This window comes from Papio anubis, chromosome 5 (assembly GCF_008728515.1).
Source record: "Papio anubis isolate 15944 chromosome 5, Panubis1.0, whole genome shotgun sequence".
Classification (NCBI taxonomy): Eukaryota; Metazoa; Chordata; class Mammalia; order Primates; family Cercopithecidae; genus Papio; species Papio anubis.
The window spans coordinates 83,733,612-83,758,010 of record NC_044980.1 but is presented as its reverse complement, the minus strand read 5'-3'; the positions used below and the strand labels follow the sequence as shown (position 1 = coordinate 83,758,010).

The 24,399-nt window shown below is 38.2% G+C and overlaps 1 protein-coding gene across 4 annotated transcripts in view; it reads right to left on the bottom strand.

Annotated features, from left to right (window-relative positions):
* Positions 1 to 24,399, bottom strand: part of ADGRV1 (adhesion G protein-coupled receptor V1) — a 585,058-nt gene that overhangs the window by 356,255 nt on the left and 204,404 nt on the right. For all 4 annotated transcript variants that reach the window (XM_031666293.1, XM_031666294.1, XM_031666295.1 and 1 more), the window contains 7 exons: positions 23,248 to 23,396; positions 21,184 to 21,385; positions 20,454 to 20,673; positions 16,185 to 16,424; positions 14,667 to 14,816; positions 13,159 to 13,632; positions 2,311 to 2,454 (listed from right to left, as the gene is read on the bottom strand). In XM_031666293.1, the coding sequence (XP_031522153.1) occupies positions 2,311 to 2,454; positions 13,159 to 13,632; positions 14,667 to 14,816; positions 16,185 to 16,424; positions 20,454 to 20,673; positions 21,184 to 21,385; positions 23,248 to 23,396 (1,579 nt within the window). The remainder of the gene's footprint in view (positions 1 to 2,310; positions 2,455 to 13,158; positions 13,633 to 14,666; positions 14,817 to 16,184; positions 16,425 to 20,453; positions 20,674 to 21,183; positions 21,386 to 23,247; positions 23,397 to 24,399) is intronic.

The following is a 24,399-nucleotide window of genomic DNA, read 5'->3' as shown; positions in this document are numbered from 1 at the left end:
TTTGAATGAACAACATCCAAAAAAAGGTAAGCATAATTATGGTTAAATGAAAGGAAACTATTTTAAATGGCATTTAACAGGACTTGTTCATGGGTCTTTCCAGAACCTCATTTGTAGAACTAAAATTTGCCTTCTAAGATAGAATAGTATATTTTGTCATTTATAAAATAAGCACCATGAACTAGACCTTCTATTAGGGTTCTTTTCAGCTCCAACTTAATTTTATACCTTTTTTTGAAGACCAGAAGACTTCAAAGTTTTTTTAAATACCCATCTCTATCACAAGCATCAAGTAAGATTTTGTTTTATGCGCAACATTCCCAGGGTATGTGATTTATAGATGAAGTAAGTTCTGAGCAATGAGGAAGAAAAGCAGATTCCTGGCTTCACATTTTGATTTGAACAATTCAGTTTACCTCTTTTGGTCTCAATAGCTATAAATGTGGGATACCATTTAATCAAGAGTTATATATTAAAACTCATTCTCCCCTTCTTAAATTGTAACGAAGAATAATAGAAAAATGTGAGAGGGTTCCGCAGGATAACTTCTGGAGCCACAGAGGAAAAGAAACAACTACTTTAATTTGACTCCAGCCTAGATTCTCTGTTACAGTGAGGCTGTTCTTCTTCTTCCTCCTCTTCTTCTTCCTCTTCCTCCTCCTCTTCCTCTTCTTCCTCTTCCTCCTCTTCTTCCTCCTCCTCTTCCCCCTCCTCTCCCTCCTCTCCCTCCTCTTCCCCCTCCTCTCCCTCCTCGCCCTCTCTCTCTCCCTCTCCTCCTTCTCCTTCTTCTTCGACAGAATGTCGCTCTGCAACCCGGGCTGGAGTGCAGTAGCATGATCTCGGCTCACTCCAACCTCTACCTCCCGGGTTCAAATGATTCTCATGCCTCAGTCTCCCCAGTAGCTGGGACTACAGGCGTGTGCGACCACATGCAGCTACTTTTGTATTTTTAGTAGAGATGGGGTTTCGCCATGTTGATCAGGCTAGTCTCAAACTCCTGACCTCAGGGGATTCGCCCACCTGGGCCTCCCAAATTGCTGAGATTAAAAGCATGAGCCACCATGCCCAGCCCAGTGAGGCTTCTGCTTAGCAAATGCCAAAAGCTTTGAGTGAGATCATTCTTGCTACATGGCTAGAGGGCTATTTTAAAATGCCCTAGCCACATCACACACACAAACACACATACATACACACACACACACCCCAAACACTGATACGAGTATAGAGTATACACCAAAGACATGAATGTACCATGATGGACTCTAGCCTTGCCCTTTGGGGTGATACAGTATTGTGACAATATGCATGGATAAGCAGTAGGAAATGTTTTACTCTAAATGAATGGTTTTGCTGAATCTTTTTTTTTATAACAACCCATGAACAAAAAGAAGACAACAAAATTCAAAGCATTAATAAATTCTATTTCTTCATTCGCTCTTAAAGAAGAGGAGGCAAAGAAAAAAAAACCTCTTCCTCTCAGTTATTTTAAATGCCAGTGTATTCCATTTTAAGATAAAAAGTATTCATTCTCCTTGGAGAAGATGCTCAGGAGGGAGTAGCTGAAGAGCATCCCGTAGTGGCCAGAGACTATATCTGCCCATATTCCTGCCCATTCATCTGTACAGATTCCACCTCAGCATCTTAAGACAGGCTTGCCCACGTCACTTCAGCTCCCACCTGAAGGAGCAGGATAGAATTATATCTCACAATGGCTTCAAAAATACACATGTTACCATAGCCACAGACAACAGCCTTGTCTTTTTCTTATATTGACAGAATCCACCTGAAAGGAAAGGAAAGCCCTCAAGTTGTTCTTTGTTCTCATGAGCATTTATGAAGCCATTGGGAAATAATCTTTCCTACAACAACCTCAGACAGAAGATGCAAATACTTAGATACAACCATATCACAGGATCTGACTATCAACATTTATCTACATCAGCACAAACTCGCCCCAGTAAACCAAAGTCTGAATATTAAAGATAAACATTCACAATGTTAGTACAAGAAAAAGTCTGGAATATTAGTGCTTCATTATAATTTTAATTATTTAACATAAAATACCTCAATATTAGACACATAATATCAAGAAGAGATCTGGACATATCTCTTTTTTTCCTACTAAATGTTGAAAATAGACTAAGTATTTTTATATAATATATCGGTTACATCTACTGTGATATTCACAGAGTTATTTATATTTAAGAAAATAGTTACTCATGAGAAATGCTAGCTCTAAGAGTCTCCATCCTTCCTGTAAAAGCTGCTCTCTAGTGGTCTGCTGAGAGAACCACACCCAGGGCCAATTACCTGAGAATTGGCAGCTTTCTCAGAGACTGGAAGGACAGCAGATTTTGCTTCCTGAAGAATTGTTGGCATTCCATAGAAACGTCCACTGACAAGCATCACAGTCACCAGTTGCAAAGTGAAATTAGAGCCCAGTGATAGGAAGACCTATAAACAAACAGTGTCAGTGATTTAGAAATAATTTTCAGAGAAAAATGCTGTTATTTGACTTGAGCCATTAGCATACTACCTGAGGTTGCTTTAGTAGCAAACAGTTTCATCAATATATGCACTTTCCCCCATCACAAAACAAATGACCAGTATGTAAGCTGTGAGATAAGGAGCGTAAGATGTAGAATATAAAAAACTACAAATGGGCCGGGCGTGGTGGCTCACGCCTGCAATCCCAGCACTTTGGGAGGCCCAGGCGGGTGGATCACTTGAGGTCAGGAGTTCAAGACCAGCGTGGCCAATATGGTGAAACCCTGTCTCTACTTAAAAAAAAAAAAATTAGCTGGGCTTGGTGGTGCAAGCCTGTGGTCCCAGCTACTTGGGAGGCTGAGGCAGAAGAATCACTTGAACCCAGGAGGCAGAGGTTGCAGTGAGCTGAGATTGTGCCACTGAACTCCAGCCTGGCAACAGTGCAAGACTCTGCCTCCCCCTCCCCCCCAAAAAGGAAAAACAACAACAACAACAAAATACAAATTTTCAAATTTTTCACATGTGCCCAAATGGCTTGACCAATAACAGTAGTCACAGAGGCAGTGTTCATGATGGAATCAAGTGTCAAGAAAACAGAAGGGGCACTCTGGCGAAAGTGTCAGCTCCCATAAACTTGGCAAAACTCACTTTCCTCCTCATCATTGAATAATTACTAACAATTCATCATATTTACTCAAAATGAGTAATTTCAGTATACTAATTATTTGAATATGTTGGATAAATAAAAATTAATGCTATGTATTACATATTTTCAAAATTTTAGAATCCAACACAATAGGGGGAATCTGGAATTTATGTATTGATGTTATGCTAAAAGTTATTTTTGAAACTTACAGCACATTTTCCCATAGAAACATTGGTCTTGGTAATAATCCCCAAGTTATCTTACAACCTGGAATATTCCCAAAAACTTCGCATATCTTTATTGAATGTAATAAGCAGCCGTTTCTGTAAAGTCTCTTCTTTTAAGAATAATGAATTTAGACAACACATCCTCAAATTTGCAAAATATATACTGTGGTGGTTTCAAATACTGGGCACCATGAGGGTAACAGATGTTTTATTCATTCAAAATGACATTCACTGAACATGAATCACAGGTCAAGTGCTAAAAAAGACAAATAAATCACCGAAAAACTTTAATCATATACATCCCACCTCTCCTATAAGAGTGTACCCCTCCCCCATGAAGGTCACTGGCTTGGCAGCTAATGATTTTTCTTTATCTTTATTTTCCCAAGAGTGAAGAGCCAGGTGTCAACTTAAAGCACCAGGTCACTTGTGCCTTCTCGCCTAGCTCCTCTGCTTATGGGCCCATCCAGTACACGTAGACTTGTATGATGTGGCAGATCCCCAGGGAGCAGTCATTAAATGCTAAAATGGAACATGAGTTAGAGCAGATTTGAGGAAAAGCTGGTTTATCTACAGAAGAAAATAGGTTAGATTAATTTAAAAATGAATTTGAAAGTTTTTAGGAGTTGATCGTGTTCTCAATATGCTCTTCCATTTGCGTAATCCAAGACTGTGTCACCAATACCATTTTCTATATTGCCTATCGTTCTTTCTTTATTTTTATTATTATTATACTTTAAGTTCTGGGGTACATGTGCAGAATATGCAGTTTTGTTACATAGGTATACACGTGCCATGGTGGTTTGCTGCACCCATCAACCCATCAGCTATATTAGGTATTTCTCCTAATGCTACTCCTCCCCTAGCCTCCATCCCCTGACAGGCCCTGGTGTGTGACGTTCCCCTCTCTGTGTCCATGTGTTCTCATAGTTCAACTTCCACTTATGAGTGAGAACATGCGGTGTCTGGTTTTCTGATCTTGCGTTAGTTTGCTGAGAATGATAGTGTCCAGCTTCATCCATGACTCTGCAAAGGACATGAACTCAACCGTTTTTATGGCTGCATAGTATTCCATAGTATATATGTGTCACATTTTCTTTATCTAGTCTATCACTGATGGACATTTGGGTTGGTTCCAAGTCTTTGCTATTGTGAATAGTGCCACAATAAACATATGTGTGCATGTGTCTTTATAGCAGAATGATTTATAATCCTTTGGGTATATACCCAATAATGGGATTGCTGGGTCAAATGGATTTCTAGTCCTACATCCTTGAGGAATAGTCACACTGTCTTCCACAATGGTTGAATTAATATACACTTCCATCAACAGTGGTAAAAGTGTTCCTATTTCTCTACATCCTCTCCAGCATCTGTTGTTTCCTGACTTTTTAATGATCACCATTCTAACTGGTGTGAGATGGTTATCTTATTGTGGCTTTGATTTGCATTTCTATAATGACCAGTAATAATGAGCATTTTTTTCCTGTTTATTGACTACATAAATGTCTTCTTTTGGAAGTGTCTGTTCATATCCTTTGCCCACTTTTTGATGGAGTTGTTTTTTTGTTATAAATTTAAGTTCTTCGTAGATCCTGGATATTAGCCCTTTGTCAGATGGATAGAATGCAAAAATTTTCTCCCATTTTGTAGGTTTCCTGTTCACTCTGATGATAGTTTCTTTTGCTGTGCAGAAGCTCTTTAGTTTAATTAGATCCTATTTGTCAATTTTGGCTTTTGCTGCCATTGCTTTTGGTGTTTTAGACATGAAGCCTTTGCCCATGCCTATGTCCTGAATGGTATTTCCTAGGTTTTCTTCTAGGATTTTTATGGTTTGGGGTCTTACTTTTAAGTCTTTAATCCATCTTGAGTTAATTTTTGTATAAAGTGTAAGGAAGGGGTCCAGTTTCAGCTTTCTGCATATGGCTAGCCAGTTTTCCCAACACCACTGATTAAATAGGGAATCCTTTCCCCATTGCTTGTTTTTGTCAGGTTTGTCACAGATCAGATGGTTGTAGATGTGTGGTGTTATTTCTGAGGGCTCTGTTCTGTTCCATTGGTCTATATACCTGTTTTGGTACCACTACCATGCTGTTTTGGTTACTTAGCCTTGTAGTGTAGTTTGAAGTCAGGTAGCGTGATGCCTCCAGCTTTGTTCTTTTTGCTTAGGATTGTCTTGGCTATGCAGCCTCTCTTTTGGTTCCATATGAAGTTTAAAGTACTTTTTTCCAATTCTGTGAAGAAAGTCAATGGTAGCGTGATGGGGATATCACTGAATCAATAAATTACTTTGGGCAGTATGGCCATCTTAATGATATTAATTCTTCCTATCCACGAGCATGGAATGTTTCTCCATTTGTTTGTGTCCTCTCTTATTCCCTTGAGCAGTGGTTTGTGGTTGTCCATGAAGAGGTCCTTTACATCCCTTGCAAGTTGGATTCCTAGGTATTTTATTCCCTTTGAAGCTACTGTGAATGGGAGTTCACTCATGATTTGGCTCTCTGTTTGTTACTGGTATATAGGAATATTTGTGATTTTTGCACATTGATTTTGTATCCTGAGACTTTGCTGAAGTTGCTTATCAGCTTAAGGAGATCTGGGGCTGAGATGAAGGTGTTTTCTAAATATACAATCACGTCATCTGCAAACAGAGATAATTTGACTTCCACTTTTCCTGTCTGAATATCTTTTATTCCTTTCTCTTGTCTGATTGCCCTGGCCAGAACTTCCAATACTATGTTAAATGGGAGTAGTGAGAGAGGGCATCCTTGTCTTGTGCTAGTTTTCAAAGGAATGCTTCTAGTTTTTGCCCATTCAGTATGATATTGGTTGTTTGTCATAAATAGTTCTTATTGAGATACATTCCATCAACACCTAGTTTATTGAGTTTTTTTTAGTATGAAGGGCTGCTGAATTTTGTCAAAGGCCTTTTCTATATCTGTTGAGATAATCATGTGGTTTTGTCATTGCTTCTGTTTATGTGATGGATTACTTTTATTGATTTGCATATCTTGAACCAGCCTTGCATCCCAGGTATGAAGCTGACTTGATCGTAGTAGATAAGCTTTTTGATGTGCTGCTGGATTTGGTTTGCCAGTATTTTATTGATGATTTTCACATCGATGTTCATCAGAGATATTAGCCTGAAATTTTCTTTTTTTGATGTCAGGTTTTGGTACCAGAATGATGCTGGCCTCATAAAATGAGTCAGGGAGGATTCCGTCTTTTCCTTTTGTTTGGAATAGTTTCAGAAGGAATATTACCAGCTCCTCTTTGTACCTCTGGTAGAATTCAGTGGTGAATCCGTCTGGTCCTGGACTTTTTTTGCTTGACAGGCTATTAATTACTGCCTCAATTTCAGAACCTGTTATTTGGTCTATTCAGGGATTCGACTTCTTCCTGGTTTAGACTTGGGAGGGTGTATGTGTCCAGGAATTTATCCATTTCTTCTAGAATTTCTAGTTTATTTGCGTAGAGGTGTTTATAGTATTCTCTGATGGTGGTCTGTATTTCTGTGGGATCAGTGGTGATATCCCCTATATCATTTTTTATTGAATCTATTTGATTCTTCTCTCTTTTATTCTTTATTAGTTTGACTAGCAGTCAATCTATTTTACTGATCTTTTCAAAAAATCAGCTCCTGGATTCATTGAATTTTTGAAGCATTTTTCATGTCTCTATCTCCTTTAGTTCTGCTCTTATCTTAGCTATTTCTTGTCTTCTGCTAGCTTTTGAATTTGTTTGCCCTTGCTACTCTAGTTCTTTTAATTTTGATGTTAGGGTGTCGATTTTAGATCTTTCCTGCTCTCTTGTGGGCATTCAGTGCTATAAATTTCCCTCTAAACACTGTGTTAACTGTGTCAGACATTCAGGTACATTGTGTCTTTGTTCTCATTGGTTTCAAAGAACATCTTTATTTCTGCCTTCATTTTGTTATTTACCCAGTTTTGAGTGAGTTTCCCAATCCTGAGTTCTAATTTGATTGCACTGTGCTCTGAAAGACTGTTTGTTATGATTTCCATTCTTTCACATTTGCTGAGAAGTGCTTTACTTCCAATTATGTGGTCAATTTTAGAATAAGTGCTATGAGATGCTGAGAAGAATATATATTCTGTTGATTTGGCATGGAGATATCTGTAGATGTCTCTTAGGTCCACTTGGTCCAGAGCTGAGTTCAAGTCCTGAATATCCTTGTTAATATTCTGTCTCGTTGATCTGTCTAATATTGACAGTGGGGTGTTAACATCTCCCATTATTATTGTGTGGGAGGCTAAGTCTCTTTGTAGGTCTCTAAGAACTTACTTTATGAATCTGGGTGGTCCTGTATTGGGTGCATATATATTTAGGATATTTAGCTCTTCTTGCTGAATTGATCCCTTTACCATTCTGTAATGCCTTTCTTTGTCTCTTTTGATCTTTGCTGGTTTAAAGTCTGTTTTATCAGAGATTAGGATTGCAACTCCTGCTTTTTTGTTTGTTTGTTTTTTGCTTTTCATTTGCTTGGTAAATATTCTTCCATTCCTTTATTTTGAGCCTATGTGTCTCTGCATGTGAGATGGGTCTCCTGAATACAGCACACTGATGGTTCTTGACTCTATCCAATTTGGCAGTCTGTGTCTTTTAATTGGGAAATTTATCCCATTTACATTTAAGGTTAATATTGTTATGTATGAATTTGATCCTGTCATTATGATGCTAGCTGGTTATTTTGCCCATTAGTTGTAGTTTCTTCATAGTGTCGATGGTCTTTACAATTTGGTATGTTTTTGCAGTGGCTGGTACCGGTTTTACTTTCCATGTTTAGTGCTTCCTTCAGGAGCTCTTATAAGGCAAGCCTGGTGGTGACAAAATCTGTCAGCATTTGCTTGTCTGTAAAGGATTTTATTTCTCCTTCACTTATGAAACTTAGTTTGGCTGGATATGAAACTCTGGGTTGAAAATTCTTTTCTTTAAGAATGTTGAATACTGGCCCCCACTCTCTTCTGGCTTGTAGGGTTTCTGCCAAGAGATCTGCTGTTAGTCTGATGGGCTTCCCTTGGTGGGTAACCCAACCTTTCTCTCTGGCTGCCCTTAACATTTTTTCCTTCATTTCAACTTTGTTGAATCTGACAATTATGTGCTTGGGGTTGCTCTTCTCGAGGAGTATCTTTGTGGTGTTCTCTGTATTTCCTGAATTTGAATGTTGGCCAGTCTTGCTAGGCTGGGGAAGCTCTCCTGGATGATATCCTGAAGAATGTTTTCCAACTTGGTTCCATTCTCCCTGTCACTTTCAGGTACACCAATCAAATGTAGATTTGATCTTTTCACATAGTCCCATATTTCTTGGAGGCTTTGTTCATTCCTTTTTATTTTTTTTCTCTAATCTTGTCTTCTTGCTTTATTTCATTAAGTTTATCTTCAATCTATGATATCCTTTCTTCCACTTGATCGATTCGGCTATTGATACTTGTGTATGCTTCACGAAGTTCTTGTGCTGTTTTTGAGCTCCATCAGGTCATTTATGTTCTTGTCTAAACTCATTATTCTAGTTAGCAATTCATCTAATCTTTTTTCAAGGTTCTTAGCTTCCTTGCATTGGGTTAGAACATGCTCCTTTAGCTCAGAGAAGTTTGTTATTATCCACCTTCTGAAGCCTACTTCTGTCAATCATCAAATTTTTTTTTTTTTTTTTTTTCAGAGATGCCCTGCCCAGAGAGGAGAAATCTGGCAGTCCAGCCACAGCAGCCTTGCTGCACTGTGGTGGGCTCAGCTCAGCTAGAACTTTCTGTTGGCTTTGTTTACACTGTGAGGGTAAAACCGCCTACTCAAGCCTCAGCCATGGTGGACGCCCCTCCCCCAACCAAACTCCAGCTTCCCAGGTCGATCTCAGACTGCTGCTGTGCTGGCAGTGAGAATTTCAAGCCAGTGGATCTTAGTTTGTTGGGCTCCTTGGGGGTGGGACCCATTGAGCAAGACCACTTGACTCCCTGGCATCAGCCCCCTCTCCAGGGGAGTGAACAGTTCTGTTTCGCTGGCATTCCAGGTGCCACTGAGATATGGGGCAGGGGGGGAACAAAAAAAAAAAAACTCCTGCAGCTAGATTGCTGTCTGCCCAAACAACTGCCCAGTTTTGTGCGTGAAACCCAGGGCCCTGGTGCCTGGTGGTGCAGGCACCGGAGGGAGTCTCCTGGTGTGCAGGTTGCGAAGACTATGGGAAAAGCGCAGTATCTGGGCCGGAATGCACAGTTCCTCAGGCTCGGTCTCTCATAGCTTCCCTTGGGTAGGGAGAAAATTCCCCCACCCCTTGCGCTTCTCAGGTAAGGCGACGCCCCACCCTGCTTCAGCTTGCCCTCCATGGGCTGCACCCACTGTCCAACTAGTCCCAGTGAGATGAACTGGGTACCTAATTTGGAAATGCAGAAATCACCTGCCTTCTCACTGGGAGCTGCAGACTGGAGCTGTCCTATTCGGCCATCTTGCCAGCAATTCCTGCCTATTGTTCTTGATGGCATTGGGCACAAACAGAAACAATTTATGGTACCATAACATCCTGTGAACATGCCAACACTGTTTATCCACATGCTTTTATAACTGGTTGTTCATACACTACACAGGGAGCAACATGGCACCAGGAATTGTTTCTCAGTCATCTTTGTATCTGCTGAGCTTCTCACAATGATTGACACATAATAAGTGCTCAATAAATGACCCAGCCACAAATATAAAATTCCTCTTGCATTCCAAAAAAGTATTTCAAACCTAGACTTGTTTCTTTAGCAGGCCAATGATTCTTATTGTCAGTTTGTGCCTCATAAAAAAAAGTCAGTTGTTAACCAGGTGTTAACAACTTACCAGGTGCTAACAGTTGACAATCCAAGGTTCTGGTGTTAAACCTACATCAAGACTCTTTTGTTCTTAGAGTCTAATGGAAACCTACCCTGTTCAAAGACCCATTTGAAGGTTACAAGCCACAGCACAAGGGGTTAGATACATCATGGCCCTTGGGGTCTTTCTCTGTGGCTTACCTGTCCAAAGTCTCAACTTTTATCCCAGACGGTAGAAGAGGGAGAACAGGATGTAAACTCTTGTAACTAACATCCTAATCTTCAAAGAGCAATGGGTTATATACCGGGTGAGAAGGAAGAAAGGGACCACTGAAAAAACTCTTGTCTTTGGTTTAAGGGCATGTCACACCTTTCCCCAAACAGTTCCTTGGAAGACTAACTCACCAATACCTAAAAATCTATGTGAAGTCTTACACCACAATCCTGGAATGTGCCAGAAAGAAAGAAGATATGCAACTTGAAATAGGTTAAAGAGAGGCATTAAAGTGAGCAAAAAAGAGGGTTTTTTTGCATGCATAAACTAGTAAACTTGTGTTACTCTTTATGAAAATAGAAATCATAAAAACAATTAAAATGGGTTCAAAGACAATATTAAGAAATTCATAAATGATACTTCATTTATCGTATTAGGAAAGCTAAGTTTTTTATAAACAGGAATGCTAAGCTTTGAAATGAAATGAAAAGGGGACTACCAGGTACTGTGAAAAACAGTCTAACAACTAGGCAGATCAAGGGTGTTAGTCCGTGCAATAAACATCACATATTTTGGTTTTCTTACACCTGAGAGCAATTTTGTACTACACATTGCTTAGTAAAACAATACAATATCTAATCTTCTCTTTGGCATGCCTTATTGTCAAATGAAAACTTACTATAAAATGAGACCAAACTATTCCTAGAAAAGTTAAAGGATTGCCCCTTAGTGTTCTTTAGCAGCTTATAATCTGAATATGTTCAGAATGTAATGCTACAAATATATGGGAAAATGTTTCGAGTTACACAATTGAGGCATACTGTATTTTTAAAAATTTTTCTAATTTGTAAGTGAGACTTGATACATGATATTCTGGTTAACTTAATCCACCTCTCTTTTTCCATTTTTGTACTCTTTAGCCTTGAAAGCTGTTGGATACAGGAAATGGAGGTTAGAAATTGATCAAGCAAGGTCATGACATTGAGTCAGTTTCCCAAAGAACTACAACAGGTCTTCAAATCACACGATTTCATTCAATGCTGTTTCATACAATGTTGATGAGAAAAACATGAATTCCCAGCCAGGGCCACTGTCCGTGTGGAGTTTGCACATTCTCCCCATGTCTGTATGGGTTTCTCCAGGTGTTCTGGTTTCCTCCCACATTCCAAAGATGTGCACGTGAGGCTGAATCAGCATGTGTCAATGATTCCAGTCTGAGTGAGTGTGGGTATGAGTGTGACTATGCCCTGCGATGGGATGGAGTCCTATCCAGGGTTGATCCCTGCCCTGAGCCCTGAGCTACCATGACAGGCTCTGGCAGCCCACGACCTTGAACTGGAATAATAGGGTGACTAATTATTTTGTTTTTATTACTCTTGTGACTAATTATTTTGCTTTCATTACTCTTTCTCAAACGTAGGTATAGCTCACATTTATTTCAATGTTTAATTTCAAAGTAGGTGGTCTTTATTTAGAAGTCTGGTGCTGTTTTTGTGACCAGAAATATGCTGTAGGAACTTAACTATTGTTTATATCAATTAGCTTATGGTAAAATTGGTTACACTGTACATCATTTCACTTAAAGTTGCAATTTCCAAGAACCTGTGGACATTAAGTGAGGACATACTGCACAGGAATGTAGGAATAACTATGAAACCCATGTCTCACTAAGAAGACCCCATTTGTTTTCTGTATTAAGCAACAACAAAACACTCAGGTACACAACACATCAAAACATTGCACTGTAAATATGGATTAGTGTAATAGGCTTATTCCTTACCCAGAAATGATAACCTATTTTCTACGGATCACAAGTTTATATGAAACTAAGCTGACACTGGCTGAACACCACACCTCCATGAAAGCAGCACCCAAATGCTCGAGCCTTCAGGAATTGATTTGGGTGTTCCCAAAGGCTTCAGAATCCCCCTCTTCACCATTCCTCAACAGAGAGAATATATATATCCTTTCTCATTCTCTCCTAGCTTCACAATTCACCCTGCAAGTTTTTCTCAAGATGACTCCAATCTGTCTACTTCTTGGATAGCCTTTCTTACCTGTGAGATAATTAATCCCAATGCCATAATGCATCCAGTGGCAATGAATGCCATAATGCATGCACAGAGGATGATATGACATGTACCATCCTTGGGGGATTTAAAAAAACAGTCAAATCACTTTCTGTGGTTCAGACTGAGAAAGACTGCTGGGCTGTCTGCTTGACCCACAGGAAATCCATGCATTCTGATCACTCACCCCAGATGTTGGCAGAGCAGCCTGCTGTGATTTCTCCTCACGACTATTAGAGAATATCATAGCCAATTTCCTATGTTCCAACTTTTCAAAGAGAGAAGCAGGTACCAGTCTCTGTATTCGCAAATCCCTTTCATGTAAACTATTTCATTGCACTACTCTTTGCTAGAAGCAAAAAGAAGCCTACAAATTTCTCCCCTTTGACAAGCAGTGTGTGCGCGCGTGTGTGTGTACACATGTGCATGGGTGTGCAGGTGTATATGCACAGCACTGCAAACACTTCCTAGAACTTTGTAAGTAAGTGTCTGTTACTCTCTACACTAAAATCTATTATCTCCATCCAAATAGTAATACACTTATTATAATCTGCAAATGTATTATCCAGTAGTTACTAAACATTTTCAAGGGCATTTTTTGTGGTTCCATTTAAATATCTGAATAAGATTTCAAACTGATCATGAGGTAAGCATGGGCACTCCTGAAAGGGTTTTATTGGAATGATCAGAAAACTGAAGAAATGTCACAAACCTGATTCTTTATTGGCACCATGTCCACTTTATATGTGGCACCATCTTTGACCACCAGCTGCCTCTCCGTATTTTCAGTAACAATCGGCTGTTCTTTATGATCAGATGATATTCGAAGCCCAACAGCCACATCTCCAAATGTTCCAGCAAGCCGGGTTATGTTAATTTGGATGGATCTAATAAGGTTCTGCCCAATAAGTATTGACTGGCGATCAGAATACAGGGCAAATATTCCATGTGGGTCATCATTTGCATAAACAGAGAACCATGTAATACTTTTCTCCAGGTCCAGTTCTGCTCCTCCCTCTACAGAAACAAGCTGGATCATATAATCTTCCTCTATCTCAGGTACCTCATCTGGTAGCAAATGAACACCAAAGCTAGCTTCACTCTCTCCATCAGCAATGGCGAAAAATCCATTGGTGAAAAGAAAGTCTTCAGTAATGTCAAACTCACTACTTAATTCCCAGTAGACCTAAGATAAAAGAAAAAAACTCAACAAAGTTATATAATTCAGTACATAAATATATATATATATTTGTGTGTGTATATATATCATATATATATGCACCAAATTCCTTTAAATTATGTTTTTCTCTATAATATACAAAAAAAAATTGTAATTGTGCATCACTATATTCAAACCAAACTCTCTACGTATATGTTAGCTTGAGACGTATATTGACTCTTTCAGGCTGTTGAATACTATTTGCAGGACAAGATTACAAAATCTCATTATTTAAAATAATAGCACAATTTGAAGGGACACAGAGAAGCAAGCTACCTTAAAAATTCCAGTTCCACAAATAGCTTTAGTCACACACAATATTTGAAGGTAAAAAGTAGATAATTTGACAATTCAAATCAGAATTTTTGTTTGTTTTTAATAAAAAGGGACTATGTAGGAGATGTCAAAAATCAATCATCATTTTTCAGGAATTGCTGGCCTCCAAACTACGAAGTTTCAACTGAAGAAGTACCAGTTAATATCCAATACAGAAAGAGAAGTCAGTGTATAGAGAAATTTCACAAAATATGTTTTTCTAGCAAACAAATTACCTTGATCTGTTAATCAAAAATCATGAAAACTTACAAGGCCAAACATTCTATATAAATATACATGCAAATACAATTTCTTAAAAAACAGTTGCTAATGGAAAAATTCTAATGAGAAATAAGCCCCGGGAGAATTTACACAAATCATTGAGAGGCTTAAGTAGGAAAGGCTTCACTTTATAGTAAACAATAAAATGTAAAATCATTTGGTTCTTTTTTAAGTGTGAGGAAAATCTTTCGAAGTAACTGTAACCAATTTAATTTAGAAAGACAGCTAGTGGTTGATGCTGAGAGAGCCCAAAGATGTTTAAACAAAGCCTCTGTTTCTCTGAAGACTCATGTAATTTTAGTTTATCAAAAACTTTAATTAACTAGAATATGCAGTTTCTCTGTCCCTCTTAACCACATTTGTTAAGCAAACAGTACTTTGAAAAATCAAATGAAAAATAATACCGTAATCTCTCCAAAGGTGCCCTTGACTCTTCTGACAAAGAAGGTAATGAGCAGGGGCCCTTCCAGAGCCAGAGGCTCCGAATAAGTCTTCTTAGACAAAGTCTCAGGAGCAAACTGAACAACTCCGTTTGGGTCACCAAACTTTTGTATCTAAAAAATATAAACAGAGAACAGAGGAAATAATATATAAAACAATAGGGATGAAATTATAGTATCCAACATATTAACAAATGGAGAAGCTGAGGAAATTAAAGAAACATAAAAATGACACTTGAATATAATCTACCTAGCTACCTGATTTTTGAAAACTTCTTTATCACATTGACTGTTACCTAAAACAAGTAGGTTCTTATTCCCCAAAGATGATGGGAATTAAGAACCCAGAAAACTCCCATTTGTAGAATCCCAAGAGAACAGTAATCTGATGCCTGAATTTTGCTTTATTCATCTCATATTTACTACATTTAATCAGTTAATTTTAGCTAAATTCCTCCTACTAGCTATGATATACATGGAGCGAAGCAAATAGGTCCTGTGAGGACTAATTTTGTGTATCAGTTTGCCAAGACTATGGTGCCCAGTTGTGTGGTCAAACGCTCATCTAGATGTCACTGTGAAGATATTTTGGAGATACAATGAATACTTACAATGTGAATGGGCCTCATCTAAACAACTGAAGGCCTTAAGAGCAAAAACTGAGGTTTCCTGGAATAAAAGGAATTCTGCCTCAAGACTGTAACTTAGGAATCCTGCTTGAGTTTTTAGCTTATTGAACTGCTCCACAAAATTGCAACTTCAACTCTTTCCTGAGTTTCCTGTCTGCCAGCCTATTTCATGGATTTTGGACTTGCTAGCCCTCACAATCATGTGAGCTTATTCCTTCAAATCTCTCTCTCTCCCACCACCCCGCTGTGTGTGTGTGTGTGTGTGTGTATGTGTGTATGTGTGTGTGCGCGCACGCATGTCTGTCCTATTGGTTTTGGGTCTCTGGAAAACTCTGAATGATATAGATCCCAAATACAAGTATTTTATAAACTTTAAAAAATGGGTCATCCATCTGCATTATTTTCAGTAGTCTTGGTCCCCGCACTTTTTGCCTTAACTGAACAAGTACCATTTTTCCTTCAAACCAGCTGGAATACAACTAGTTAATAATTTTTACATTCTCTGAAGACAAAGATATCCAATGTTTGGTATGCTATAACAAATACCTCTGGTATGCTATAACAAATACCTCTGCTCTAAAACAGCCAAATATTCCAAAAACACCAAATTTTCTCCAAGCTTGTAAAATAAGTACTTATCATATATTAAAATGTTTTTAAATTACCAATTATCAGGCTATGTAATGAGCTGACATGAAAACCAAAAAGTTTGACCCTTCAGAATTATTATGATTTTACTTGGTTTTATAATTTCCAATTCATCACAAGTATGTAGAGTTTCAACAAATGTAAATGTATTTTCTGATAAATCCATTAAATCCACATTTTGTGAGAAAAATAAAGTCATACATACGGTTAATGTAACATCTTTAGCTCTGGAGTCTAATTTAGCTTCTCCTTTCACAAGATGAAGTTTAATAATGAACGTCTCTTCAACTTCAATTTCTTCATGAGGATAGATTGTCAGAATTATGGTTCTCACTCCGCTTTCTCCTTCTCTAAAAGAGAAGAGCCCGCTCACTGGGTCTGCAATGTCTCCATTCTGTGGCAGTAAGGCTTCTTGAGAGTTGGGTCCTACTATCTCCCAGTTCACCTATAGGATGTTTTTGGTTTTGGTATTTAATAGAGATCAATTTTAAGCAAAGAATTATTTCAGGATATCTAGTATTAAGAAAATATATACACATACAGGAAAATTATTCTAGGATAATTCCATCAAATTGCTGTTTCATAAACTGTTTTTTGTTGTTAAAAAGAATGATATCTGCGGCAGGGTGCAGTGGCTCACGCCTGTAATCCCAGCACTTTGGGAGGCCGAGGTGGGCGGATCACCTGAGATCAGGAGTTTGAGACCAACCTGGTCAACATGGTGAAACCGTGTCTCCACTAAAATTATAAAAATTAGTCGGATGTGGTGGCAGATGCCTGTAATCCCAGCTACTTGGGGCTGAAACAGGAGAACTGCTTGAACCCAGAAGGCCGAGGTGGCAGGGAGCCAAGATCATGCCACTGCACTCCAGCCTAGGCAACAAGAGCGAAACTCCATCTCAAAAAAAAAAAAAAAAATATATTTGCAAACATAAACTACATACCTATAATATTCATGAATAAAATTGTCTAACAGAAGAAAAGTATTAATAACCAGTAATTTGTCATCACATAGGATAAAAAACATGTAATAATCTATATTAAAATACATATTGGAGAAATATAAACATTTTAAAAACATGTAAGTACAATACTGTCCTGCTGTGTGCACAGGCTGTGCCAATCAAAACCTATATAAATAAGACAACAAAACCATGCAAAAACTCTGCTGTAGACCATGCAAAAACGTTAAAGATACTTACATTCCTAGTGTAAAAGACACAGAAATCTTCATACATTGTTATAAGAAACGAAGACTTCTATGTTTCTATGATTTGAAATGGTATGCCTCTCACACAGTCTACAAAGAACGTTGGGCACTTGTTTTTGCTTCTTACTTGATCTTTCATCAGCAGCGTGCCAGCTGACTATTTCCTCCTTCAAACACCACGTCCTGTCTTCTTGGCTTACATGATACTTAATGTGCCACCTGCCTTTCTAGTTTTCCTCCTCCTTTACTTCTCAAGCTTCTCTGCTGGCTCTCCTTCCTCTGATCTCCACATGGTGGAAGCTCAGGACTCAGCGCCATATCCTTCCCGTTTCCAGATATACCCCTTAGGCCCCACGTGTTCAAACGCCTCTCCATGTGTCAACACCTTCCAAACCACAACACACACTCGCACGCTGACCTACCTATGTGACCACGCTCCCCTGGGATGTCCAGTAGTATCTCAGAAGAACAGAAGAAAACAGAACTTTTAATTTCTCCTTGAGCTTCTGCATCTTAGTAAACAACCCTACAAATTATCTAGCTGCTCAAACTTAAATTCAAGGAGTTATCCTTGATTCCTGTGTTTTCCTCAGCCTCTACTTCCAACCTAGTGAATGTTTCTTCCAAATATCAATGTATACCAACTTCTCGCCATCTTTATTTTCACCACCTTGTCGGAGCCACTGTCAGCTTTGACTTGGACGGTAGAGGGAAATAAATAGCCTCCTAGCCATCCTTCCTGCTCCTATGCTGCCCCACCAACTTCTTGAATCCGTTTTCCTTGCAGTAGACTTAAATAGCTGCTTTAAAAGACAATCTGGTGACATTGTTCTCTGGCTTACGATTTTCTAATGGCATCCTATTTCCACTTCGAATGAAATGTTTTTTTTAATTATTATACTTTAAGTTCTAGGGCACATGTGCACAATGTGCAGGTTTGATACATAGGTATACGTGTGCCATGCTGGTTTGCTGCACCCATCAACTCGTCATTTACATTAGGTATTTCTCCTAATGCTATCTCTCCCTCAGTTCCCCACCCCCCAACAGGCCCCAGTGTGTGATGTTCCCTGCCCTGTGTCCAAGTGCTCTCATTGCTCAATTCCCACCTATAAGTGAGAAAATGTGGTGCTTGGTTTCTTGTCCCTGTGTTAGCTTGCTGAGAATGATGGTTTCCAGCTTCATTCATGTCCCTGCAAAGGACATGAACTCATCATTTTTTATGGTTGCATAGTATTCCATGGTGGATATGTGCCACATTTTCTTAATCCAGTCTATCACTGATGGACATTTGGGTTGGTTCCAAGTCTTTGCTATTGTGAATAGTGCCACAATAAACACACGTGTGTGTGTGTCTTTATAGTAGCATGATTTATAATCCTTTGGGTATATACCCAGTAATGGGATTGCTGGGTCAAATGGTATTTCTAGTTCTAGATCCTCGAGGAATCGCCACACTGTCTTCCACAATGGTTGAACTCATTTACACTCCTACCAACAGTGTAAAAGTGTTTCTATTTCTCCACATCCTCTCCGGCAACTGTTGTTTCCTGACTTTTCAATGATCCTCATTCTAAATGGAGTGAGATGGTATTTCATCGCGTTTCGATTTGCATTTCTCTGATAATCAGTGATGATGGCATTTTTTCATGTGTCTGTTGGCCGGATAAATATCTTCTCTTGAGAAGTGTCTGTTCATATCCTTTGCCCACTTTTTGATGGTGTTTTTTTTTTTTTTTCTTGTAAATTTGTTTGAGTTCTTTATAGTTTCTGGATATTAGCCTTTTGTCAGATGGGTAGATTGTAAAAATTTTCTCCCATTCTGTAGGTTGCCTGTTCACTCTGATGGTAGTTTCTTTTGCTGTGCAGAAGCTCTTTAGTTTAATTAGATCACATTTGTTAATTTTGGCTTTTGTTGCCATTGCTTTTGGTGTTGTGCTTTAGTCATGAAGTCCTTGCCCATGCCTATGTTCTGAATGGTATTCTAGGTTATCTTCTAGGGTCTTTATGGTTTTAGGTCTAACATTTAAGTCTTTAATCCATCTTGAATTAATTTTTATATAAGGTGTAAGGAAGGGATCCAGTTTCAGCTTTCTACATATGGCTAGCCAGTTTTCCCAACACCATTGATTAAATAGGTAATCCTTTCCCCATTGCTTGTTTTTGTCAGGTTTGTCAAAGATCAGATGGTTGTAGATGCGGGGTGTTATTTCTGAGGGCTCTGTTCTGTTCCATTGGTCTATATCTCTGTTTTGGTACCAGTACCATGCTGTTTTGGTTATGGGAGCTTTATAGTATAGTTTGAAGTCAGGTAGCATGATGCCTCCAACTTTGTTCTTTTTGCTTAGGATTGTCTTGGCAATGTGGGCTCTTTTTTGGTTCCATATGAAGTTTAAAGTACTTTTTTCCAATTCTGTGAAGAAAGTCATTGGCAGCTTGATGGGATGGCATTGACTCTATAAATTACCTTGGGCAATATGGCCATTTTCACTATATTGATTCTTCCTATCCATGAGCACTGAATGTTCTTCCATTTGTTTGTGTCCACTTTTATTTCGCTAAGCAATGAAATCTTTAACCCGGCTTAGGAAGTTCTGTGTGATCGAACATCTGTTGGGCTCTCTGATTTATCCTGTGCTATTATCCCCTTACCTCCAGGTCCCAACCACATGAACCCCTCCATGCCTGAAACATGCCAGCTTATGCCTCTGCAGAAGCTATTATTCCTTCTGCTCAAATGCTCACTCTTCTAACCTCTTTCTCATAACGCATCTTTCAGCTGAATTATCACATCCTCACCATCCAGCACAGCATTCGCAATTGTGTCTCCCAGTTTTACAAGCAGAGCCCTTACTGTTATCAGATCAATTTATTTTTAGTTGTTTATTGCTCAGCTCTGCTTAATAAAATGAAAACTCTGTAGGAATGGAGAGGAGGTCTGTCTAGTTCCCCAGTATATTCTCAGTACCTAGAACAGGGTGTGACACACAGAAAGCATTCAACGAATACTTGTTGAATTACTGAATTTTATCAGAATCATTTACTTCATTTCTAACAAGCCCTCAAGGTTCCCTGAGGACAGATGTATGCCTCATACATTTTTATGTACTTCATCTGGCTCAAAAGCTGCTGTACACATACAAGGTAATTAATAAATATTGATTGATTGTGAATAAAGAAATAAATATACTTGGGGAATGAAAAAACACACCATACTCAGTCTATCAAAAATTATATTTAAAGTCATGGGTAAAATAAATCTACCTGAATCTCTCCCAAGAGTCCTCCAGTCCGCTCCAGAACCAGTGATAAAATCATTGTGGAATTGGGATTAGGAACAGAAATTTTGCTTTGATTGAGAAACCTTACAACGCCAAAGGGAGAGTCACTCTTGGCTATTATAATTCTGCTCACTAGGTGGCGCCCAAGGACCGCTCCTCCAGTAGCTCCAGTGAGTAGAATTTCAATGGGCTCCTCAAATTCACTGCATGGCAAGAAGGAGCAATTCTGTGAGTCTAAACATATTAAAGTGCTTGTAAAATCCCAATAACCAGTCATTTTCCAAATTGGTCATACATATTCAAGGCACAGTAGTCACACATCAAGTGGTAAGAAGTGGGTGCTTAGCTAAAAGAATGAATGATTAACATCAATATTATATGACCTAGGGCAGTCGTAGGGACTTTCTTGCCCTCTTTTTAATTGCTTAATGCATAAAGCAAGTGAATTAAAGGATGTTTCCACATTCTGATTAGATTTTTTTAAGTCTAGAGAAACAGAAAATATTATTTCCTTTATTTGAAATGAAGTGACATATGCAACCACATTGTCTCCTAGCCCCTTTCCCTACCCCTATACCCCAAAAGTATTTCACCTGTTGTTTCTCAATGGACACATATTATCTAAAGTTCTATTGTCAGTGCAGAACATATGTAAGGGTTAGAACACAATACTTATGTCTGATGTATGCCCACATTATTTTCTATATACCAACCTTTCATTGTCATCAATGATGGAGATATTTATAAAACTTAAATTTTGCCCATGCTGAAAGGTGACTGTACTGTCATGCAAAATGTAATCAACACCTCCAGGACTGGCAGAGGAGCTCTGAGAGATGAAATCAGCTGTCACATAGCCATAAGTTCCATGTAGCCTCACCACTGGAATCATGATCAGCCCAACATCTTCCTCCACTGTAATGGGAACTTGGAATTAACTGGTAAGCCAGACAGAGCAACTAACTTATAAGATTCAGCCAAATTAAACCTGGCAATTAAATATAATGGCACAAAGTAAGCACTCTATGTTTTCATAGTTCTTTTTATCATTTTCAAAGGGGATTAGTGAAAAACCTCCTGACTTATTTTTTAGGAGGAACATAGTTTATGAGATGTTGGAAGTTACAGTGAGCAGTACAATTAGCATTTAAATAACCTATTTAATCGGTAGCATTGGCATTCTCCCTCTGTGTACTACATACCAATAAATGATCCTTGCTTTCTAAGACAATGTTAGATGGACACAAGGAAACATTTAAGTTGGTTGTGCTCACAGGAAACCACTCTGGATTGCTTCCACACATTCAATTGAAATATAAACATGGTAATATAAATAAATGAGGTTTATGATATGTATATCATATGAATTTTTTAAAAGTCTAGATATAAGTACAATTTGATTACATTTTCACTTCCCATGAAATCTACTTGTGAATCTGAAAATGCATCTTCAGTGTTTGATTTCAACTTAAACATTATTTTCAAAAATATGTTTCTTAAACTATGCTAAATTCTGCATATTAAAATATAATTTAATAGGGTTCATATGAGCTATGACTAAACAATACCCAATGTACATTATAAATATAAATATGCACTGACCAAAATTCCCCAAAGACAATGAATCTAACAGAAAACAATGAACTGAAAAAATTCTAAGTCTCATTTATTTCTTGATGCAAAAATGTAATAAGATTTTTACCAGGTAGAGACTGAAGTTCACAAATAGTGATGCATTCCATGACTTACCCATAAAGTCATTATAAACCAATGCCTAAGGTAATTTTTTTTTTTTTTTTTTTTGAGACAGAGTCTCGCTCTGTCGCCCAGGCTGGAGTGCAGTGGCCAGATCTCAGCTCACTGCAAGCTCCGTCTCCTGGGTTTATGCCATTCTCCTGCCTCAGCCTCCCAAGTAGCTGGGACTTCAGGCACCCACCACCTCGCCCAGCTAGTTTTTTGTATTTTTTAGTAGAGACGGGGTTTCACCGTGTTAGCCAGGATGGTCTCGATCTTATGACCTCGTGATCCGCCCGTCTCGGCCTCCCAAAGTGCTGGGATTACAGGCTTGAGCCACCGTGCCCGGCCTCTAAGGCAATTTTTTATGAACTTTAAAAATGGCTAGATAACCAAAGAATTTTGGTAGAGGCAATGAAGCCAATCAGGTTAATTGCAGCAATAAGATATTTATTTTTAAAGTCATATTCGTATTCTGTATTTTAATAAAATCATTTCCTAGAAAGGCAGCCATCTCTTCCTACCTGGGAAGGAATATAACCATATATTCTGTATTCTGCTTCTACAAGAGGAGAAGAATTGGGAACATCAGGCAAGCTGCTATTGGGGACTGTTTCGAGAAAGCAAGATCAAGGATTCAGATACTACCTGCATCTCTAGGCCAGTAAAATGTTCATTTCAAAGATGATTATTAATTAGGAAGTGAATATTCACTGATTTCTAGTCATATACGAAATTAAATATGCACAAATTACAAAGGCTTTCATTAAAATGTTTGAAACAGAAACATTTTAATAATCCTAATGTTAAATACAGTTTTTCTAGATAGCCTTGTTCCTAACATTGCCATGCACAGCAAGGTTCAAGACCACCCAAAGGTAACTGAAAATGTACTTCAAATAAGTAAATAAGTATAAAAGTGCATATGTGTAAACACACACACACCCACAGCAAACTAAAAAAAATGTACACATTGAAATTCAAACCAATGTAATTTGGAAAGTGGTGGTAAACTTACTTACAAGCCAGCTAACTGAACCTACCTTCGAAGGCAGTATACTTTGGGTCAAATTCAATGATGCCTTCTGCGTTATCATTTTTCATTATCATGATTCGAACAATGGAGATGTTTTCTATTTCAGGAGGTTGATCTATCTGAAGTCCATTTTCTTGGATGGTAAAATCATACCCTCTTCCAAAGGCATAGGAAGGAGGAAGGAGAAAGAAAATATAAGAAAGTAAAAGTCATTTCAATTTCATAGCATGAATTACCAAGGTCATATTACCAATTACAACTCTATCTTTATATAGATGGTAGTTTACTTCTGTAATGATACTTCTGCAAAAGAAGTTTTTTTTTTTTTTGAGATTATACTATTGATTCCCATTTCAATACTGCACTCAACTTCCAGGTGCCTATACGAAGCCAATATGACTTTAATTCCTGATGCTAAAAAATGGCAATAAACCATTTTAGTCCTTCATTCAATTCCCAAATTCTATTCTGGTATTTATACGCTACCTAGTGTTGAAAGGTTTAGTTGGTGAATCAAATATAAGGCAAAATCAGAAAATTGAGGTTTGGACTATTAAACGATGAGTAACTGTGATCAGTAGTCTGAGATGGGCTGTAGATTAGCTAGTTGTACTACTTACCTTTTGAGATCAAAGAAAACCTAGAAATTTATCTAGAAGGCAAAACTTGTTCCCCCAGAATTAAACTTACATAGAAATTGCTTTTTAAAAAAACAGTAGCAAAGAAGACAAAATCCTCAAGCTCTAGCTGGTTAATAACACAAATATGATCTCACACTAAATGAGCTTTTACCAAATTGCATTTATTTAATTAAAATAGTCAGTGATCAGCTCAAACTTTTTACTATATTTACTAGGAATACAAATTCACTCTCATTGCCAGGCACAGAAGCATTTTTGGGAAATTTAAAATTTGAAGGGTATGTGAGCCCACAATATATTTTTTTCCCAGATGGGATGATATACACTTAAGTCACTGAGTGACATATTTTAGTTTAAAAAAGTTTTTAAAGCATGATAGTCACATTACAAATGCAAAAATATTTTCATGCACAAGAAAAATGTCTTTGTGATTCTTCTAAACGCAGGCATTATTCTAGTTGAAGGGCCCACCTATCTGCTATCCGGGCAGAGGTGCTGGTAGGTCTCTCTCAACCTGT